General features: G+C 38.8%; 1 protein-coding gene across 1 annotated transcript; it reads left to right on the top strand.

The window, feature by feature from the left end:
• Positions 1 to 20,192: 20,192 nt before the first annotated feature.
• Positions 20,193 to 21,827, top strand: LOC143674099 (calcineurin subunit B type 1). Its single transcript, XM_077149419.1, has one exon. It carries the CDS (start codon positions 20,339 to 20,341, stop codon positions 20,849 to 20,851), a length of 513 nt encoding a protein of 170 aa, XP_077005534.1. The 5' UTR covers positions 20,193 to 20,338; the 3' UTR covers positions 20,852 to 21,827.
• The last annotated feature ends 782 nt before the right edge of the window (positions 21,828 to 22,609 follow it).

Genomic DNA, 22,609 nt, shown 5'->3' with positions numbered 1-22,609 from the left:
AACTGCAATTATGTAAAAGATGGTATGGTGGCTTTGTGATCATCAGAAACCTGAATTCCTTTTATTGGGTTCTCCATCAGTTAGAACATAGCCACTTGACCATACCTGACTGCAAAGAAGACTGAGTAGCAGTCTTTATTCTGGGTGGCCACATGTGCAGGTGAAAATAAACACTGAGAAGAGTAATTCCTGGCTTAACAAGGTTGAAGATAATGAGGTCTGAATTAACTGGCAGGGGGTATGGAGAAGAGGGTGCTGATTTAAGAGATTTTAGGAAGTGGAATTGATAGAACTTAGTGTCTGGAGAAGTGATGGGAAAATGAGATGATCAAGACTGATTATTTCCAAGTTTCTGGTTTGTTTGACTGGGTAGAACTCTGGGCTTGGAGTGTGGTGGAGAAGGTACTGAGTTTATGGATCATCCAAGTGGAGATGACTAGTAAATAACGGTTTGTTTCCGGGACAAAGGAAGAAGATTGGGTTAGAGAAATAGTGTTTGAGGTTATCCATATTTTAGTAGCAGAACTTTGCTCCTCTCCCAATGTTACCCATCCACATTGAACCATAAAGGAGGACAGTTGACCAACACCTCTGCCCTTATAGACAAGTGTGAAGGAGGGCACTCAGCCTTTACTTCCTGCATCACTTTCTCTCCTGCACTCTATCTCTCACCTCAGGAGGGCTGGCTTAGAGATGGGAGAGGCCAATGACAGCATGATGCTTGTACTCAGTTTCTTCATTGGGCTGAACTTGTGCATGTGTCTCTTATCTCATTTTTTCTCTCATGCCTGACAGTGCTCAGGAGAGGTATGCTTGATGCTTTGAGTCTTGTTGTGGTGGGTCCTTTTGGACAAGACCTCACCTGCAGCAGAGGGTAGCCAGCCTGTCATCCTTTAGCTTATATGCATGCAACTGTGGATGTAAGTCAGGTCAGCCCTGCTGGGGGAGCACAGCTCTCTTCAATTCAGGATCTCTTCAATCTTTCATTACAGGAGTACCCTAAATATAGCTGATGTCATTGATCCCTATTTGGCTGGTCACCTTTGAACTACAATTTGCAGAGTTGTGCAATTTCCCCTAGCTGAGCTCAGGGGAAATAGCACAGTGTATGGAGGTGGGGCCTGAGCCTGGCAGTAGTTGATGAGCAGTGGAAAAGATGAAAGGACAACAGAGTAGAACCAGAGTGCCCCAGGGAAATGGATGAAGCACTTGCCCATGATGAAGGAATGAATATAGGGAGGGATGCAAAGCCTGATGAAATGAAAGAACATGTTTTTTGGAAGGAAGGCTGTGAAACAACTGTAAGGATAAGAGGATAGTAGTCTGAGATGGAATGGCAGAGTTTAAGATTTCAGAGGGAGAACAAAGTCAAGGTCCAGAGAAGAATCGGGGGGGTTGTAGACAGAGTGTAGACTGCATATCTATCACACACACCATGTTGTAAACTCCTTGAGAAATCACATCTTGATCACTTCTTTATCCCCAGAGATGAATACAGTCACCCAATCAGTGAGTCAACAAATATTTGAGAGTGGCTACTAGGTACTGGTAGAGGCACATGTTTTGGTTTGTTAATTATTGACAAAATGAAATATACCAGAAATGGAACAGCTTTTTAAAAGGGAATTTATTAAGTTACAATGTACAGTTCTAAGGCCATAAAAATGTCCAAACTAAGGCATCCAGAGAAAGATACCTTGACACAAAGAATGCCGATATCTGTCACATGGGAATACACATGGCTGGTATCTGCTGGTACTTGTTCTTTCTTCTGTTGCTTCCATCTTCTAATACCAGTGATTTACTCTCTAGGCATCTAAGTAGGCCTTTACTTAGATCCTCTGAGACAAAATTCTAGGTTCTGGCTTGCTTAGCATCTCATGGGAAGGCACATGGCGACTTCTGCTGGAATCTCCATTGCTAAACATCCGTGTCTAAGCATCTGCCCTCTCTGTTGGCACTCCAAGCATCTCCAAACATTGTGTCTCTGTCAGTTCTGAAGCAACTGTTCTCTAAGAGTATTCTTCTAAAATATTTCCTCTTTTAAAGGACTCCAGTAAGTTAATCAAGACCCACCTTGAATGGGTATAGTCACATCTCCATCTAATCAGAAGTTCACACCCACAATTGGGCTTGTCATATTTCCATGGAAATAACCCAATCAAAGATTCCACCTTAAACAATGGGTCTGCCCCTACAGGATTGGATTAAGAAAGAAAACATGGCTTTTCTGAGGTACATAACAATTTCAAACTAGCACATTTTACCTTCTGGACCACCCAAAGATATGTTCTTTCTTATACAAACTACATTCACTCCAGCATAATATTAGAAAAGCCTTAAAATATTTCAGTAACAATATAAATACAATATCAAATGAAAAACAGTACAAAATCTCATCAAGGTCAGTTATAGGCATGTTCTGTTCTATGGAAATATTCTCTTCTGGCTGTGGGTTTGTGAAATTCAGAACAAGTTATCTGCTGCCAATATACAAAGGAGGAACAGTTATAGGCTACATGTTCCCATTGCCATAGAGAGAAATAGAAATAAAAACAGGGTTACTGGACCCAAACAGTTCTGAAAACCTGCAAGACAAACTCCATTGTATTTCAAAGTCTGAGAGTCATTTATTATCGGGGCTTTAGAAAGCGGTAGTCCCACCCTTTCCAAGGGCCTACGCAGCAGCCCTGCTCTCTCCAAACACTGGGGTGAGGGTTGTAACATTGGAGCACACTAGGGGAGGGACCACCTTTTTTTTTGGCCCCAACTTCTCCAAGCATCGGGGCAGCACCTGGGCTCTCTGCCATCTCTAGGGCACATGCTCAACCTCCTCAGGGCAATGGGGTTATCACCAGACTCCCCCCAATCCCTGGTTCATGTGATCCACCCTCTCTGAGGCCTGGGGCCCCAAAACTCTTCCTGCATCAAACTGGAAGACCTGCCCTCTGCTTCCAGGGCAAACTCACCCTCTCAACATGTATGGGTGGGTCTGCTCTCCTGGCCCAAGATATCCTGACTCCAGACTTTAGCTTCCATCATTCTGCCTTTGAGGTAATTTTTCCTTCAATCTGTTCCTTTTAGTCCAATCTGGCAGTGGTTCCACTATTACAGATCTCACAAGAATTTGTTGGTTTTCTGTGGAGTATACAGGGATCACACCCATCAGACAATAAGATTTTCCACAAATCATTTCTGGATAACTCCAGCTCCAACCTTGGCTTGTACTAAAATGGATGATTGGTTCCATGTTTGTTTAAATCCCCATATGGGGCCCTATTCTCTGGGGTCTTACTTTCTAGAAGCTCAGGATTTTCCAAACCATATCAGTTTCTGGTTTCTTTGTACCCAAGAGCTCAGTTCTCAACTTATACCGTTCCAATTGCACTCTATTATAAGTTGCAAGGAGGAGTCAGACTGCATTTTCCACATTTACTTTGTAAATCTCTTCAGTTAAGTATCCAAGCTCATCACTCTCAAATTCTGCCTTCCATCCACAAAGATCACCTTCCTTCCAGTTTGTAATGACATGTTCATCATTTTTGTCTAAAGCCTCATCAGAGGTATCTTTAAAGTCCACATTTTTACCAACAGTTTCTTCAAAGCACTCTAGGTCTTCTCTATAAAGATCTTCATAACTCTTCCAGAATCTTCCCCCACCCATTTAAAAAGCTATTCCAACGTGTTTGGTATTTGCACACCATAGTGCCCCACACTGCTGGTACCAAAATCTGTTCTGGTTTGTTAAATATTGCTGGAGTACAATATACCAGAAATGGAAAGGCTTTTATAAAAGGAATTTATTAGTTACAATTTATAGTTCTGAGGCCATAAAAATGTCCAAACTGAGACATTCGGAGAAAGATATCTTGACTCAAGGAAGGCCAGTGTCTGTCACATGAGAAGGCATGTGGCTGGTGTCTGCTGGTTTTTGCTCTTGGTTCTGTTGCTTCCAGTTTCTGATGCCAATAGCTTCCTCTCTAGGTATTTGTAGACCTTCACTTAGATACCCTGGGACACAACCCTAGGTTCTGGCTTGCTTAACATCTCATGGTAAGACACATCATGACTCTGCTGGGCTCTGCATCTTCAAAATGTCCATGTATAGGTGTCTGCTCTCTCTGTTGGCTTTGAAGCAACTGTTCTCTAAGAGTCTTAGCTTCCTCCAAAATGCTTCCCCTTTTAAAGGGCTCCAGTGAACTAATCAAGACCCACCTTGAATGAGCAGAGTCACATCTCCATCTAATCAAAAGTCACACCCACAACTTGGTGTGTCACATATCCATGGAAACAATCCAAACATAGTTTCCACCCTAAGCAATAGGTCTGCCCCTACAAGATTGGATTAGAAAAGAAAATAGGACATAACAATTTAAAACCACCACAGCATGTGAGGCACATAATAGGTGTTCAATAAATGCTTGATGAATGATTCCATGAATCTAGGTAACACAGATTCTTTTTATTGAGAGAGTTGCATATCATAATGTTAATCACTTAAAAGTGTACACTTCAGGGGGTGCAAGGATAGTTTAGTGGTAGAATTCTCACCTCATGCAGGAAACCTGGGCCTCAATTTCTGGCCTGCACACTTCCAGAAAAAATTCAACAAATTGTGATGTAATAATGGAATAAGCACATGGAAAAAAAATGAAAGGTGACCCCCACCATACAATATACCAAAAAAACTCCTATTTTTAAAAATGTACAATTCAGTGGCTTTGTTATATTCACAACATGTGAAGTCATCACAAGTACATAATCCCAGAACATTTTCTTCATTCCTAAAAGAAATTCCCCTGCCTTTTCACATCTTTGTGGATTTGCTTATTCTGGACATTTCATATAAATGAAATAATGCATTATGCGGCCTCTGGTGTCTCCCTTCTTTCACGTAATGTTTTCCAAGTTTCATTCATGGTATAGCATGTATCAATTCTTCATTCCTTCTTATGACCAAATAATATTCCATGGTATCAGCATACTACATTTTGTTTATCCAAAAACAAATGCAGTTGATGGAAAATTATGTTGTTTCCATTGTTTGATTCTTGTGAATAATGCTGCTATGAACACTCAAGTATAATTTTTTGTGCATATATATTTTCAATTCTTGGGTATATATCTAGGAATAGAATTCTTGGGTCATAACTTTTTGAAGAAATATTAAACTGTTTCCAAATAGCAATGTATGAAGTTTCCAGCTTCTCCATATCCTCATCAATATTTATTATTTGTCTGTGTTTTTTATTATGGCCATTCTAATGACTGTGAAGTGGCAGCTCATTATGGTTTTGATTTGCATTTTCCTAATACCTAAAGATGTTGAGCATCCTTTTATTTGCTTTTTAGTAATGTAAACTCTTTTTAATTAATTAAGTCTTTCAACATTTTTGTTCCTCAGCTCCATCGATTCTGTGTTACTTTGAACAAATTACTTAAGTTTTTCTGAACTTTTTTTTTCATCTATAAGTAAGAATAATACAATCTGCCTCATGGATTGCTGTAGGGACCAGAAATAATATATGTAAATTTCTTGGGACAAAGTAAGAACTCAATGAATATAGAACAGAGGTGAATTAATATGAGAAGTGACAATTATATTTTAGTTGGACCTTAAAGGCAAGTAGTAGTTCAATAGATAGAATAACAGAGTTTATGTCCAATAAGATTCCATGATGTGCTTCCCTGCTGGTGTCTGAGCACTAGGGGTGAAAGTCAATATTGCCACCTGCTCAGGACCATGGAATGCTCGTAGCATTAACGTTGCTTAAATATAACTGAATAGTCCAGCTTCCTGGTGTCTGCACACTGTCTTGCATTTTAATTTTTCAATTTTATATGTATTTTTAATTTTTAAAATTATTCACATATTTTTAATTTAACATATATACAAAAATGTAACATTTCTGTATCATGAAATTTCCCATTTTAATCATTTTTGAGTTTACAATCCATGGCAGTAATTACATTTGTAATATTGTGCTTCCATCACCACCATTGCCAAAATATTTTCATCATCCTCCAAACAGAAATTCTGTAGCAATTAAGCAATAATTTTTCATTCCACACCCCCCACCCCAGTCCCAGACAGAAAGACATAGAGACAGAAAGTCTCTATGAATTTGCTTACTCTAGATATTTCGTGTGAGTGGAATCATGCAGTATTTATCCTTTTGTGTCTAACTTCTTTCATTTAGCATTATGCTTTCAAAGGTCATCTATGTTGTAAAATGTATCAGAATTTCATTCCCTTTTATGTCTGAATAATATTCCAGTGTATGGATATACCATATTTTGTCTATTCATTCATCATTTGAAGGAAACTTGGGTTGTTTCTGTCCTTTTGGCTATTGTGAATAATGCTGCTATGAATTTTAGTGTACAAGTATCTGTTCAAGTCCCTTTTTTCAATTCATGTGCATATACACCTAGAAGTAGTTTAATGTGTTTTTGATGGATACTTCTAAGATTATGGAGTTTCCGCCAGGGTCTCAGGCAAAGTCCTCATTGGCCCCTTTCAAATTCAGGAGAAGTTGTCTCTTTCTGAAAGAGTCTTCTTTGATCTCCTTGGTAGGGAGGAGATCAGAGAGAAACAGACAACCTTAGGCTTTAACCAAGGATGACCCCACAGGGCAATGTGCTGCCAGCCCTGGCTGGACATGGCGTTGTTAGACACAGCTTTCCCTTTCATATCCCTTTTATTCATATCTCTCCTGGCAAGCACCCAGCTCATCAAATCCTGTGGAAGGAACCGATATTCTATCTTATTGTGGCTTTAAATTACTAAGTCCCTGTGCTATTTTTCTAGGGGCATCTGCTCTCTAAGCAATACTTCAAATTGTAATCGAAAGCAGTTTATCCTTGTTTAAGAAATTTCAGCCCTCACTGATCAGAATGGCTCAGCACTCACAGACCCTAATGAAAAGGGTTATGAGAAAGACTTCAACAATAAACAGGACACCATTCCAGCCTGTTAAAACACAAAGAGACTGTGTGGTTTGCTCTGTTCTCTGACTTGTTTATAAACAGCCAAATTCACAATCACCAGTTGCTGGTGCTGGGTCCATGTGGATGGGGGAAGAGGCACCAGATTTTTCTCATGACTGTTAACTATCCCTCAAAGGCTCGCAAGTTTTCATTTTGGAATTTTTGCACCAAAGAAGCTCTATATCACATTATTACAATGGGGGTAGGTTGACCTGGAGTGATACCTGTGTATGCTCTCTCAAAGGATGCAGAACTGAGGCTTTTCACAAGAATCAATGTCTTCAGAGAATCAAACATCTGTTCTCCCTACGGGTGGCAGAGCATAGAGGACAGCAGGAATTCTGTAGAGACAGAAGACAAAAAATACCATTATGCCCTAGGAAAAGCTGTAGGCAGCACAGCATCTCAAGCATTTCCCTGGCAAGTCACAGGAAAATGGAACTGTCCAGAGGAATTTGCACCACACTTTTACCCACCAGATAAGGCCATTTCCACTGTCACCCCTGCGTGGAGCAGGCAGAAATGTGTCCAACATTAAAGTGCTTAGACACGATGTTACCAAAGGGCATTGTCCAAATGCCAGTCCTCAGGGCAGAGTGCTCCTTGCACATCCCCTAGCTAAGACCATCTTGGGTTTGGAAGCTCCTCTCCCCAAAACAAGTTTTTAGCTTTTCAAACCATGAAGTGGAAAAAGGTGAGAATAGAACATTTGATGTCCTGATAATAATAGGAATAGGGGGCTCAGTAACAAGGGGCTGGACAAAGACATTTGGGGACTGCTAACAACTGCTGACTTAATTCCAAATCAGAATCCCATGATCTTCATGTCTCAGTATCATTCTCTGTATGTGGTAAAATATATTTTTCTTGCATTCAGCTTCTCTTTGCCAAGAAGGGATGAATCCACTATATATCAGAACCTCCGGAAACAAACCTCAGAAAGAGCCATTTAGATCAATAAGGGCAACCTATTGAACAAGGCCAATAGGGATGCATGAATCCCTACTGGGAAAGTGCTGAGCCCTGCACTACCCACTGCAGATATCCCCTGCTCAGATCAGAGCTTCCTGACAGCAGCTATGGAAGCACCTGCTCCGGGCACTTCCACACCCCAGGTTGTGTGCTGCTTTGGCGCTCTGCCACCATCTCCTAGCCAGCTTGACACTGCTCACTCAGGCAGGTAGGCCACTCGAGGCCCACACTCCTCTGCTCCATTTTGCAGTTCTCTCAGGGTACATAAACACAGCATTCTCCTTCCCATATCCCTTGGCTTTTTGGGAGTTGGGGCTGGGACGCCCTCTCCTTGCCATACTCCGTGTTCTTACAGCCTGCCAGACTGGAGACTCCATGTCTTTCAGTCTGATCGTTGGCAGTTGCACAGGTTTCCCAGAACACCTGGCCCTCCTCACGCTCATTGTGCTCCATTATTTATTCAAACTGCCTAGCACTATTTATAACCCCTCTAAAGGCAGCAGCAGCTCAATTCCCAGGAAACTGGAACATTGATATATTAAAAACTATTTTCAAAAGAAAAAAAAGTCCTCTCACAGACTCATGAGGTTGCTGGTCCGAAGTGCCGTCCAAAAATAGGACCCCCTGGCTCCTCTTTGTGCCAGTTTTCTCCTCTGTTTATCTGTTACTCACCTCATCTAAAGTGAGAAAGCTCTGTGTCACTTTTTTGCTCTTCCAAAATTCTCCAGCCCTCTTGCAAACACAGAAATTTACAATACTGTTCCCTGGGCAGATGTCCATCTGATTGATGATGGAGCCAAGGGAGATAACTAAATGACAAATGAGCATCCCTTCCAGCTCAAGAAGCCAGTAACTCTTCTTTTTTATTTTTATGTATTAGTATTGAGATAGCATCACCCAGCATACAATCCACCCAAAGTAGACACTCAATAGTTCACAATATCATCACTTAGTTGTGTGTTTATCACCATGATTATTTTTAGAACATTTGCATTATCCCAGAAAATGAAATTAAGAGAAAAAGAAAACCCCAAACATCCCATATTCCTTACCCTTCTCTTTTATTGATCACTAGTATTGTAATTTACCCAATTTTAAGACTTACAATAGAGGTAGGTTAACTAAGACAGTGTAGCGTTGACACAGATATTTGAGTGGAACAAAACTAAACATCCTGAAGTAGATTTATACAAGCACTAGCAACCAGTTTTTTTCTTGTTCAATACAGTTATACAATCATTGCCAAAGATCAGGGCTACTGCCTTCCTGGCAACATGGGACAAAAATCCTAGAATGAGCTGGGACTCAGCATCAAGGGTACTTCAGTGGTAGAACTCTCACCTGCCATGTGGGAGACCAGGTAAAAAAGACATGTTTTTCCCCATATACAAAATACATTAATTTCATAACAATATCAGAAATCTTTAAACCATTTCAGTAGCAATACAAATGAAATACAAAGTTAGAAACAGTATAAATTCCTATCAAAGTGAGTTACAGGCATGGTCTGTTCTAAGGCAAAATTGTCCTCTGGCTCTGGACCTATAAAAAACTCAAAACAAGTTATTTGCTGCCAACATACAAGGAGGGACAGTCATAAGATACATATACCCATTTCCACAGGGAGGAAACACAGGGGTCACCGGACCCATACAGTTTTGAAAACCTGCAGGGCAAAGTCCATTAGATTGATTCAAAGTCTGAGAGTCATCTATCTTCAGGGCTTTAGAAAGTGGCAGTTCCACCCTTTCCAAGGGCCTACACAGAGGCCTGCCTCTCTCTGAACACAACCTTGGGGGACATTGGGGAGACCACCTTTTTCTCAGCTCCATCCTCTCCAAGCATCGGGGCTGCACTCGGGCTCTTGGCCATCTCCAGGGCACACGCTCAACCCCTCCATGTGGGGGCAGCCAGGTTCTCCCGAAACCCCAAGGACGTGCTGCATGCACCCTCTCCAAGACCTGAGGTGGCATGACTCACTTGCAAGGAGGTGGAAGGCCCATCCTCTGCCTTCGGGGCAAACTCACCCTCTCCACAGGCTTGGGTGGGTGTGCTCTCCTGGCCCGAGGTTTCTTGACTTCAGACCCCAACCTCCATGGTTTTGCTCTGAAGTTACTTTTCTTCCAGTGTGTCCCTTCTCTGTCCCTCTCAGCCACTGACTGGCAGTGGCTCTCTTTATACAGATCCCACAACAGTCTCATTGGCTTTCTATGCAAGAGCCTTGGATCATGCCCATCAGACATAAGGAGTTTCCACAAATCCTTCCTGGATAACTCCATTTCCAATCCTGGTTTTCTCTGAAATGGCTGGCTGGTTCCACATTTGGTTAAATCCTCATGTGGGGCACTTTTCTCTGGGTTCTCCCTTTCTGGAGGCCTGGAATTTTCCAGAACATCAATTTCTGATTTCTTTGTATCCAATAGTTCAGTTCTCAGCTTATCTCTTTCCTGTCACATTTCACTATAAGCTGTGAGGAGAAACCAGACTACACTTTCCACATTTAATTTGGAGATCTCTTCTGCTAAATATCCAAGTTCATGGCTTTTAAAATCAGCCTTCCAGCCAAAGCTACTAGTCAATTTTGCCAGATTATCTGCAATTTTAAAACAAGGCCTGCTTTTCTTCCAGTCTACAATAACACATGCCTCATCTCTGTCTAAAGCCTAGTCAGAGATATCTTCAGAGTCCACATTTCTACCAACAGTGTCTTCAAAGCATTCTAGGCCTTCTCTATCAAGTTTCTCACAACTCCTCCAGATTCTTCCCCTTATCCATTTAAAAAGCCGTTCCAAGTTTTCTCTCTGTGTTATCACTTTATTTCTTTTTCTGTTGTTGTGCTATTTCTTTCTCTAAATCGATGCATATGTACTGAGAAATGATGACCATACACCTATGTGATGATATTAAGAATTACTGATTGCATATGTAGAATGGATTGATTTCTAATGTTGTGTTAGTTAATTTTTTTAATTAATAAAAAAAATAAATAAATAAAAAACAAAAAACAAACAAACAAACAAAAACAAACAAACAAAAAAGCCGTTCCAAGATGTTTGGTATTTGCAAACTGCAGCAGCACTCCACTCTCGGTACCAATATCTGTTCTAGTTTGCTAGCTGCCAGAGTGCAATATACCAGAAACAGAATGACTTTTAAAAGGGGGATTTAATAAATTGCTAGTTTGCAGTTCTAAGGCTGAGAAAATGTCCCAATTAAAGCAAGTCTATAGTCATGTCCAATCCAAGGCATCCAGGGAAAGTTACCTCGGTTCAAGAAGGCCATTGAAATCCAGGATTTCTCTCTCAAGTGGAAGGGCTCATGGTGAACACAGTCAGAGTTTCTCTCTCATCTGGAAAGGCACATGGTGAACACAATGTCATCTGCCAGCTTCTTCTCCTGGCTTCCTGTTTCATGAAGCTCCCCAGGAGGCATTTTTCTTCTTCATCTCCAAAGGTTGCTGACTGGTGGACTCTCCTTATTGTGGCTATGTCGTTTTGCTCTGCTCTCTCTGAATCTCTCTTTCTCCAAAATATTTCCTCTTTTATAGGATTCCAGTAAACTAATCAAGACTCACCCAAATGGGTGGAGATAGACCTCCACCCAATCCAGCTTGAACACTCTTGATTACATCACATCTCCAGAGAGATGATCTAATTACAGTTTCAAACATACAATACTAAATAGGAATTAGAAGAAACAGCTGCCTTTACAAAATGGGATTAGGAATAAAACATGGCTTTTTTAGGGTATGTACATCATTTCAAATTGACACACCAGATTTGATTCCCAGTCCATGCACTTCCCAAAAACAAACAGGCAAAACAAACAAAAACAAATGAACAAAGAAAATTCAACAAATGGTGCTGTAATAACAGGATACTCACATGGAAAAATAATGAAATGTGACCCTGTGTCATGGTTAGGTTCATGTGTCAACTTGACCAAGTGGGTGGTACCTGTTTATCTGGTTGGGCAAGTGCTGGCCTGTCTGTTGTGATGGGAACATTTCATAGAATTAAATCATGATCACATTAGCTACATCCACAGCTGATTACATTTGAAATGAGTCAAAGGGGAGTGTCTTCTGCAATGAGTAATGCTTAATCTGATCACTGGAAGCCTTTTAAGGAGAATTCAGAAGAGACAGGCTCTTCCTGTTTTGGCTGGTGAGCCTCTCCTGTGGAATTCGTCCAGACCCTCCAGCAGAATCGTTGGCTTCACAGCCTGCCCTGAAGATTTTGGACTCTGCGTTCCTGCGGTCACGTGAGGCACTTTTATAAATTTTATATTTGCGAGTGTTCCCTGTTGATTCTGTTTCTCTAGAGAACCCTAAATAATACACCCTGCCATACAGCATGCAAAACAAACAAACAAACAAACCATCATGACAACTTGAGCAAGAGCAATCACAGGAGAAAGAAGAGAGCTTTATATTAAGTACATTAGTACCTCTTAAAATAAGCACATTTTTTTCAGCATTTTGAACAAGCGGCATTTTCATTTTACACTGAATCCTGCGACTTATGTAGCAGCTCTGCTGAAGACTTTTGGCTTGAATTATGTGCTTCATTTTTACTAATCAAGGTTGAGAAGCATTATATCTGTGTTAGTAATACCCTTGAATTATGGAAAAGATCAAATTGGCGGCTCTTTAAAATCTCCTTGAAAGTTTTCTTTGCATTCTCAAGAAACTTTAAATAAAACTGTAAGACTGATAATTCCTCAAAAAGAATAACCAAAAGTTTTTCCAATTCCATTTCTTATGAAATAGTGTTGCTTTATTGCAGGATGAGAATTACAGCATTACTTTTTTCCTCCTGGTTTTCACTGATAATATGTTGTATTTCAGCTCTACTATGGTTATATAGACTTTTATTGGTGAACACAGAAGCCACAATAGACATGTATTTTCTGGGTTGGCTGTCATTTCAGTGTACAGAGGAAAATGTGTTCTGTGTACCAGACAACTAACAAATTAACTTTTTTAAAAAAGCAATTTTATTGAGATATATTCCTATACCATACAATCCATCCAAAGTGTGCAATGAAGGGATTTTAGTATCATCACAGAGTTACACATTCATAACCACAATTTTCTAACATTTTCATTACTCCAAAAGGAAAAACTTCATTCCCCTTAGCAGTCACCTCAATCCTTCCTCAGTCTTTCAAAACCACTAATCTAATTCTGTCTCTATAAACTTGTTTATATTTACATTTTTTATGAATAGACTCATACAATATGTAGTACTTTGTGTCTGGTTTCTTTCACCCAGCATTTTTTTAAATTGTCATTTAGTTTTGCTTAGAGAAATTGTAGGTTTACAAAAAATTCATGTAAAAATATAATTTTCTCGTATACCCCCATTTGCATTAGTGTGCTACCCTTGTTAAAACTGATGAAAGAATATTAAAATATTACTGTTAATCATAGTCCATAGTTTACATTAGGTGCATTTTTTTTTTTTACTTATACCACCTTATTACTAACAACCTTGTACTGGTGATGTATATTTGTTATAATTCATGAAAAAACATTCTTGTGTTTATAATATTAACCACAGTCCATTGTCCCAACAAGGTTCACTGTCTCATGTTTTATCTTCTAATTATCATCCTAGTAACATACACGATCCCAAACTTTCCATTTCAACCATATTCACCAACATAATTCAGTGCTGTTAATTATACCCACAATAATGTGCCAGTATCACTACTATCCATTTCCAAACTATTGACAATCAATCTAAATAGAAATTCTGCACAAATTAAGCACCACGTCTCCTTTATCTCCATTCCATCCCCTGGTAACTTGTATTCTAGATTCTATCTAACTCTTTGTGTTTATTTGTTGTAATGAGTTCAAATCAGTGAGAACATATAATATTTGCCTTTTTGTGTCTGACTTATTTCACACAACATAATGTCCCCAAGTTTCATCCATGTTGTTGCATGAATTCTTTCTTACAGCTGCATAATATTCATCATGTGTACATACCATATTTTGTTTATTCATTCATCGATTTGTCGACACTTGGTGGCTTCCATCTTTGGGAAATTGTGAATAATGCTGCTATGGATATCAGTGTGCAAATGTCTGTCTGAGTCCCTGCTTTTAGCCTTTCTGGGCATATACCTCATAGCAGGATTGCTGGATCTGTACTTAGTTTCCTGAGAAACTGTCAAACTGTCTTTCATAGCAGCTGCTCCATTTTACATTCCACCAGTAGTGAATGAATGCTTCTATTTCTCCACATCCTCTCCAACACTTGTAGTTTTTTTTAAAATAGTGACCAGTCCAGTAGGTGTGAAGTGATATCTCATGGTGGTTTGAATTTTCATTTCCCTAATATCTAGTGATATTGAACATCTTTTCATGAGCTCTTCTACCCATTTGTGTTTCTTCTTTGGGGAACTGGCTATACAAGTCTTTTACTCAGTTTTAAATTGTTTGTCTTTTTATTGTTGGGTTGTAGGATTTCTTTGTGTATAATGAATATTAAACTCTTACTGTATATGTGCTTTCCAAATTTTTCCTCCCATTGAGTAGGTAGTCATTTCACTTTCTTGACAAAGTCCTTTGAAGCACAAAGATTTTAATTTTGAGGAGGTCCCATTTAACTATATTTTCTTTCATTGCTTGTGCCTTCAGTATAAAGTCAAAGAAACCCCTGCTTACCACAAGATCTTGAAATGCCTAAATTTTCTTCTAGGAGTTTTATGGTCCTAGCTCTTATATTTAGGTCTTTGATCCCTATTGAGTTAATTTTTATATACGGTGTGAGATAGAGTCCTCTTTTGCATATCAATATCCAACTCTTGTGGCACCATTTGTTAAAAAGATTTCTGCCTCAGGTCAGTGGAGGTAGCAGCCTTGCCAAACATCAATTGATTGTAGATGAGAGGGTCTATTTTTGAGCTCAGAATTCGATTCCATTGGTCAATATATCCATCTTTATGCCAGTACCATGCTGTTTGGACTACTTTGTAATATGTCTTAAAGTCAAGAAGTGTGAATCCTCCAACTTTGTTCTTTTTCAAGATATTTTTGGTTATTCAAGTCCCCTTAGCTTACCAAATAAATTTGATAATTGGCTTTTTTCAATTCTGCAAAGCAGTCTGTTGGAATTTTAATTGGGATTGTGTTGAATCTGTCATCAATTTGGGCAGAATTGCATCCTAATGACATTTATTCTTCCCATTCATGAACAAATTCTGAGAGGAGGGTCATCCAGAAAGGACTTTCTCAAGTCAGTATTTCCCAGGTAAAACAGGGCCAGAGACCCACGAAGGGGGTGTGAATCAGTTCTGAAGACTGATAGGGAGAGGACGAGGAAAGGTCTTTAGGATGACTCCCAGAAGCTGCACTTTCCTGGCCTGTCCAGAAGATGACGCCCTTCATCAAACTGTTCCCTGCAGCCCTAAGGAAGCTCAACATCTTCCTTCTGCTCTTCCCTGGATGCTGCACCCTACTCCCCTGCTCTCCAGAGCCCCAGGACAGTTACTTCAGACAGCTCCTGCCTGTTCACTAGCTGTTTTGGAGGAGGAGTGAGTCGGAGGTCCCTACTCTGCCATCTTCCCTGAAAATCATTTGCCACATTTTTGACTAAGTATTATTGATCATTCCGCTCATCCATATCTAAAAGCTTGTCAGGCATCCATTCTCTTACTATTCCTTCAACAATAATCCTCCATTAAATTTGCATCCTTCACTTATGAAAATCTATTGTAAGTTAATAGTTTTACCACTTCTTGGATAAAGAAAAACCGTATAATACTTTCATTGTATTTCCCTCTTCTGCCTTTTATATTATTGTTAGTGAGCATTTTAATTCTATATATATATTTTATGCAATTTAATTGAGATATATTCACATTCAAAGTATACAATCAATGACTCACAGTATGATCATATAGTAGTTTGATTCATCACTGAAATAAAATTTAGAACATTTTCACTACTCAAAAAAATAATAATAAAAAGAAAAAGAACACCCAAAACATCTCATACCCTTTATTCCCACTATAATTTATTTATTTTTGTCTTTATTTTCTTGTCCATCTGCCCATACACTGGATAAAGGGAGTATCAGTCACAAGGATTTCACAATCACATGGTCAAACTGTAAAAGCCAAATATTTATGCAGTCGTGATCAAGAATCAAGGCTACTACAGTTGCAGTTCAACAGTGTCAGATATTTCTTCTAGGTATTCTAATACACTAGAAACTAAATAGAAACATCTATATGTTGTATAAAAATAACCTCCAGAATGACCTCTGGGCTCTATTTGAAATCTCTTAGCCACTAAAACTTTATTTTGTTTCATTTCTTTTCCCCTTTTAGGTCAAAAAAGTTTTCTTAATCCCACGATGCCAGGGTCCGGCTCATCCCTGGGAGTCATGACCCATGTTGCCAGTGAGAATTATACTTCTGGGAGTTATGTCTCAGGGAGGACAGGGAATTTACTTATAGAGTTAGTTTAGAGAGAGGCCACATCTGAGCAACAAAAGAAGTTCTCTGGGGGTAATTCTTAGGTATAATTATAAATAGTCATAGCTTCTCCTTTGTAGAAATAAGTTTTATAAGGGAAAGCCCTAAGATCAAGGGCTTGGCTTATTAAATTGGTGGTTGCTAATGCTTGTGAGAACATCAGGAATTCCCCAAATGGGGAAGTTTAATATTTCCACATTGTTCCCCAGTCCCTCAAGGGGGGTTTGCAAATACTTTTTTTTATTTTATGCCCAAAGTATTTTGGGATGTATAGGTAGGTGTATTACAGTAACCTGTCAAAAATAAGAAGATCTTATTCCTTATTTAAGATTCCATGTAATTATATTGTTTGAATAAACTGACCACATAGGTTAAATTAGCTAGTGTGCAACAGAAAATATAAATTTGGTACTGGATAAACATCTCTTCTTTTGGTCTCACACAGAAGTTGAGGTTTTAAAATAAAGTCAATATCATCCTTTACCCTGATTTCTGATTTACATTAGTCCTAACCAGATAATTCCTATCTCCAATTGAAGTCTGATCTCTTTCTCACCTTCCTTAACTGTTGCTGTTTGGGATAATGCTGACTTTCAGAATGGCAGAACTCTAGCTCTTAGTCTCAGATGTTACAGAGATACCCAAAGTTCCAGAGAATAACCAGGTTATACAGAAAGGACTCAGCATCACAGAATTTAGAAATAACAGTTAAAACTCAGGAATATATGTGAGTGCTATAAGAGCTGACAAACTAGGAACTTTTACAATAAGCCTTATTGAACCTTCTGTACTCCTTAGTCATCGCTTGCCCAATCTCTGCCCATGTCTTACTGCCTGATGTCCTATACTCTCAAATGTGAGTTTGTACATTACAGTTAGTCCATTTAGTGAGGACTTACAATGTTTGTCTTTTCATTTCTGGCTTATTTCACTCAACATAGTGTCCTCAAGGTGCATTCACCTAGTTGCATGCCTCACAACTTTATTCTGTCTTGCAGCTGCTCGATATTACATTATATGTATACACCACAGTTCACCCTTCTGCTCATCAGTTGATGTATCCTTAGCCATGTCCATCCATTGCAAATCGTGAATAATGCTGCCATAAACATCAGTGTGCAAATGTCCATTCACGGACATTTCAGTTTTTCTAAGTATATATCTAATAATGGGGTTGCAGGATCAAGTGGCAACTCTATGCCACTATGGCATAGCCTTCTATCTCCTTCACCTGACTAGGTACTTTATCTCTCAGACATTACTTAATTCTGCCCTTGCTTGGAGAAGTGCTGAAACCTGAGAATACTGCAGCTTAATTTAATGGGCAGTTAAAAAGTTTTTAAAAATCAGAAAAAAATATCTTTTTCAGAGCCAGCCTCTAGCCCCCTGTGTTTTCCAATCAAGAGCTAGAGTTGACACCTGGCCAAATGTGTCCCTTTTGGGGGGGCATAACTCTTTTCCAGTATTCTGGGCTTGGGCCAACTCCAAAAAGCCTCTGTTATGTTTTGTTTTTTTTTCTTATCAGCCCTACCTCCTATTTGTCAGGGTGAAGCCTCCAGGTTCCTTTTTTGGAGGTTTATCTGTGCTCAAAGCTTGTATTCAGCAGTCCACATTTGTTCATTAATTCTGCAATTAGGCTTGGTTGAGCTACCTTCCCTTGTTCCTAGTAGAGACTACTTCAAGTAACTCCAGAACGGCCCGCCATGCCAGTGGGGGAAAGGTGCCAGCCTCCATGATTTAGGAAGCTTACAGTTCTGCACTATAATCTCAGCTCTTCCACCTGTTCCAAACTGCTATACAATGTGTATTCAGTCGTGGGAGTCCCCCCATAGTTGTTCCAGATATTTCCTATGTATTTACTAACTTCCCTAGAGAACAGAGTAATCCCACACCTTCTTATGCTGCCATGGTTCCTCCCCTCTATATGTTAAAAGACCCATGAGATATTATTCTTATTGTGGTATACAGCTAGCTTTCATTTTGAATTACCTATGTATTTACTTTTCCATTGTTAACATCTGTCTGGGATCATTTACCTTCTGTCTGAAGACTCCTGCTAGTATATCCTTTCACATAGATCATTTGGTGATAAATTATCTCTGTATGTGTATATGCATGTCTGGAAATATCTTTATTTCACTTTTTTTTGGAGGTTAATTTCACTGGGCCTAGAATTCGGGCATGACAATATATTATTTCAGCAGTTCAAAGAATGACCTTACCCTTTGCATTCATTGTTTTTGCTATAAATCTGCTGTCAATCTTACTGTTGGCTCTTTGAAAGAAATATGTCTTATTTACTCTGTTTTAGAGATATTGTCTTTTGTTTTTGGCAGTTTGACAATAGGTATACACATGTGAATTTCTTTATGTTTATCCTGCGTGGAGTATGTAGAGATTCTTATCTCTGTGTCTTGATGTCATTCATCAGTTTGAAAAATCCTTGGTTAATTCCTCTTCGATATTTTTATGGTCCATTTCCTCTTCTCCTTTATTGGCTGAATTTACACATATATTAGATATTTTCACTTCATATCCCTCTTTTGTGGCCTTTTCTATGTATTTTTAACCTCCTTGTCTTTTTATACTCTAATCTGGTTATTTTCTTCTGGCTTGTGTTCCGGTTTGCTATTTCTGTCCTCAGTTGTGTCTAGTTGCTCTTTAAACCTATTCATTGAGTCCTTAATTTTAACTATCATAATTTTTAGTTACAGAATTTTCATTTTATCACTTGTAGTTTCCATTTCTTTGGCATAAACTTTCCATTCTCTTTCTAAGTTTCTTAAATATATAAGCCATACTTATTTTAAATTCTGATCCTAATAATTTCAGTATCTGAATCTCCTGTGGGAGTATTTCTAAAGTGTGGTTTTATTCTTCTTAGTTCCTGGTGTATTCTTGACTTTTTGCATGCCTCTTCATTTTTAATTGAATGTCTGTATTTTATGTGAAAAATATTTTGAGGCTCAATATGGTACTATTTTCTATTTACTAGTGTTTGGAGCAAGGATTTGTGCTAAGGCAGATAACTTTAAAGTAATTTGAGACTCACTTGATTTGAAGTTGGACTTAAGCACTTGTTAGAGCTGTTCTATACTCACTCTTAGTTCTAGGACATAGTCCTTCATAATCTCAACTAAAAATTTTCCAAGTCCTCTCTTCCTTACTGGTTCCTGAAGATCAATTTTGCCCTAAGTTCCATGTATATTCCAAAAGATCTGCTCAGCTTCTCAGTCTCTCAGCTTCACTCTTGGAATAATTGCCTTGTTGGAAGATCAGCACCAAACATAGGGTTCATCTTTCTGGATTTCCCTTCTCTCTGGAATTTTAGCCCCTCGAGTCCTCTCTGCTTTTGTATCTCTAGTGCTGGCAAACAGTTTTTTAACAACAACAGCAAAAATTCCAGCTTTTAAGTTTTATCTCAATGGGAGAATTGGTCTGAAACAAGCTATTCTATCTTCTCGTCAATGCAGTTTTTAAAATTAAATAGGATGAAATTTTTAAAATCAGAAAATATTAGACTGTGTCATGTGTAGTAAATGCTAGCATTGCTTCATAATACCTTTATTTTGGTTATATATATATACCTATTGTGTACCACATAGAGATATAAAGCGTAATTCTTCATGTGGGTCATGATTAAAAGTAAGTTAATCAGAGATGGCCACCATCAGGTAATTCCTTTCCTGTATTTGCATGGTGCTCCTCCTATCAAGAAGTGGAGTCTAGGCCTCCCCTCCCCCACCCCTCCCTCACGGGCGTACGGAGGGCCGCAGCAGCCCGAGGCGAGCGCAGCTGGGCCGCAGCCGCCGCTTCCTGCAGGAGCCAGGCTGAGCGCCGACACTGTTCTCTGACCGAGCGAGCCTCCGACCCGCCGAGCAAAATGGGAAATGAGGCAAGTTATCCTTTGGAAATGTGCTCACACTTTGATGCTGATGAAATTAAAAGGCTAGGAAAGAGATTTAAGAAGCTTGATTTGGACAATTCTGGTTCTTTGAGCGTGGAAGAGTTCATGTCACTGCCTGAGTTACAACAGAATCCTTTAGTACAGCGAGTAATAGATATATTCGACACAGACGGGAATGGAGAAGTAGACTTTAAAGAATTCATTGAAGGAGTCTCTCAGTTCAGTGTCAAAGGAGATAAGGAACAGAAGTTGAGGTTTGCTTTTCGTATCTATGACATGGATAAAGATGGCTATATTTCCAATGGGGAACTCTTCCAGGTGCTGAAGATGATGGTGGGGAACAATCTGAAAGATACACAATTACAGCAAATTGTTGACAAAACCATAATAAACGCAGATAAGGATGGAGATGGAAGAATATCTTTTGAAGAATTCTGTGCTGTTGTAGGCGGCCTAGATATCCACAAAAAGATGGTGGTAGATGTGTGACTCTTTTTAAAGAGTACTATCCAACACTTTTGCTTTCTTCTCCATCTCTGAAGATCTGCTCAAGACGTCCAGCAATGCTCTCTGTGTATTTAAATGGAAGTATTTTTCTCTGTGAAGCCACATTTTCCAACATGAGCCTCATGAAGCCAACTAAGTGTTATTGAACTCTTATTCTCTCAATAACTCAGTGTAGCACTTTAAAGTCTGAAGGACAGCAAGATGAAAAGAGCATATCAATGTGGTGGAGAAAGGGAAGGGGTTGGCTTTTTAATTTATTTTTCTTCATCTTTTATAACAAGAAAGTATCTATATATACATATGTAAATATTTATATATAGATATATGTAGCTTTCTATATATGTAGTAGGTTGGCTTTAATTTAATATACTTGATTCCAAAACAAAGATAGAGTACAAAAGTGCCAAGCAGAACATAAAAGTTCAAAAATCATGGATATATACATCCTTACTTTTATTTCACACAGTTTTATATATAGATAGAAGATTGTACAATTTGAGCCGGGTGTTAAGCCAGCTATTTACCTTTTCCTCTACTTTCTCCTTTGAGAGATTGACAAAGCATTTGTTAACGTCCTATAATTTTCCTTAATTGCATTTTTGTAATAAAGAAGTCTGTAACTTTATTTATACCTAAAATATATATATCCAGGAATTATGTCTCATTGCTGAGCAGCTTTTAATATATCTCTGCCTGAGAGGGTATAGTTCAGTGCTATTGCCAAGAGCTAGTTTGTGTGTTCATGTAGTGACTGCACAATGCTGATGGCTGCTTTATTCTGTTACTTCATTCTAGGAGCCATGAAGTTTATTAAATGTCCCTGAGTAAATGTAAGTTATGTCTGATTGCTATTTTATACAAAAAGACCAGAAGCTGTCTGAGGCAATCATGATTAATCTTATGCGTTACTTAATGAAGAACACCTGAAGTAATTACTGCTTAGAATATCCTTTTTTGTTTGTTTTAAATGATGTCATTAAACTTACATTTGAACCATAAATTTCCCTTCTGTGTTTCAAAAAATTTGCGACTAATCTAAATAACCAGTGACATTTCAGGTGCATGTACAGATCTCAGCATCCATACATATTTGTGATTTAAATGGGAGAAAACCTTTATCTATATGCCACAGAAAAGCAAAATTTTATCCAAAATTTAATCTCATTCTTTACCACAGGCATAGAGAGTGCATGACAGTTTTCTTCCTTTATTTGCCCATATAATTCATAATGAATAACAATAAATTTGTGTGATATAAAAGTAGCGTGTCATGTTCCACCATTTTGATATCATCCCTTCCCTTTTCTGCAAAGGTACTATTGGCTGGAAGAAAAACATTTTGGTTAGTTTTCTAGGACCATAGTCTTTCCCAGTAGAATTTTTCTATTAAAAAAACTGGTTTTGTAATCATGAGTGGAAAAGGGCAGGTTGAATCAAGGTGAATGAATTTTAAATTGTGCACATCTGCCTGCCATCGCTGTTCCTTCAACTGAGTGCTGCACATCATGGGCTCTGTCTGTGAGAGAAAAATCCCGGTGCTTGGTGTCCTTGCATGACATGGAGTTTTGCATGTAGATCAATTTAAAATGTACCTCTTGTTTACATAATTTGCATAATTAAAAAAATAATGTTGCCAAATTTTGGAAATGTTAATGTTCAAACTGAAAATCTCCACTACATGTAACTTTCTTCCTCTGGATCAATACGTGGTTTATAATCTCAGCCAGCGGTTTGATCTGT

The sequence above is a fragment of the Tamandua tetradactyla genome, chromosome 2 (genome assembly GCF_023851605.1).
Source record: "Tamandua tetradactyla isolate mTamTet1 chromosome 2, mTamTet1.pri, whole genome shotgun sequence".
NCBI lineage: Eukaryota > Metazoa > Chordata > Mammalia > Pilosa > Myrmecophagidae > Tamandua > Tamandua tetradactyla.
This window is presented reverse-complemented; position numbering and strand designations above follow the sequence as displayed.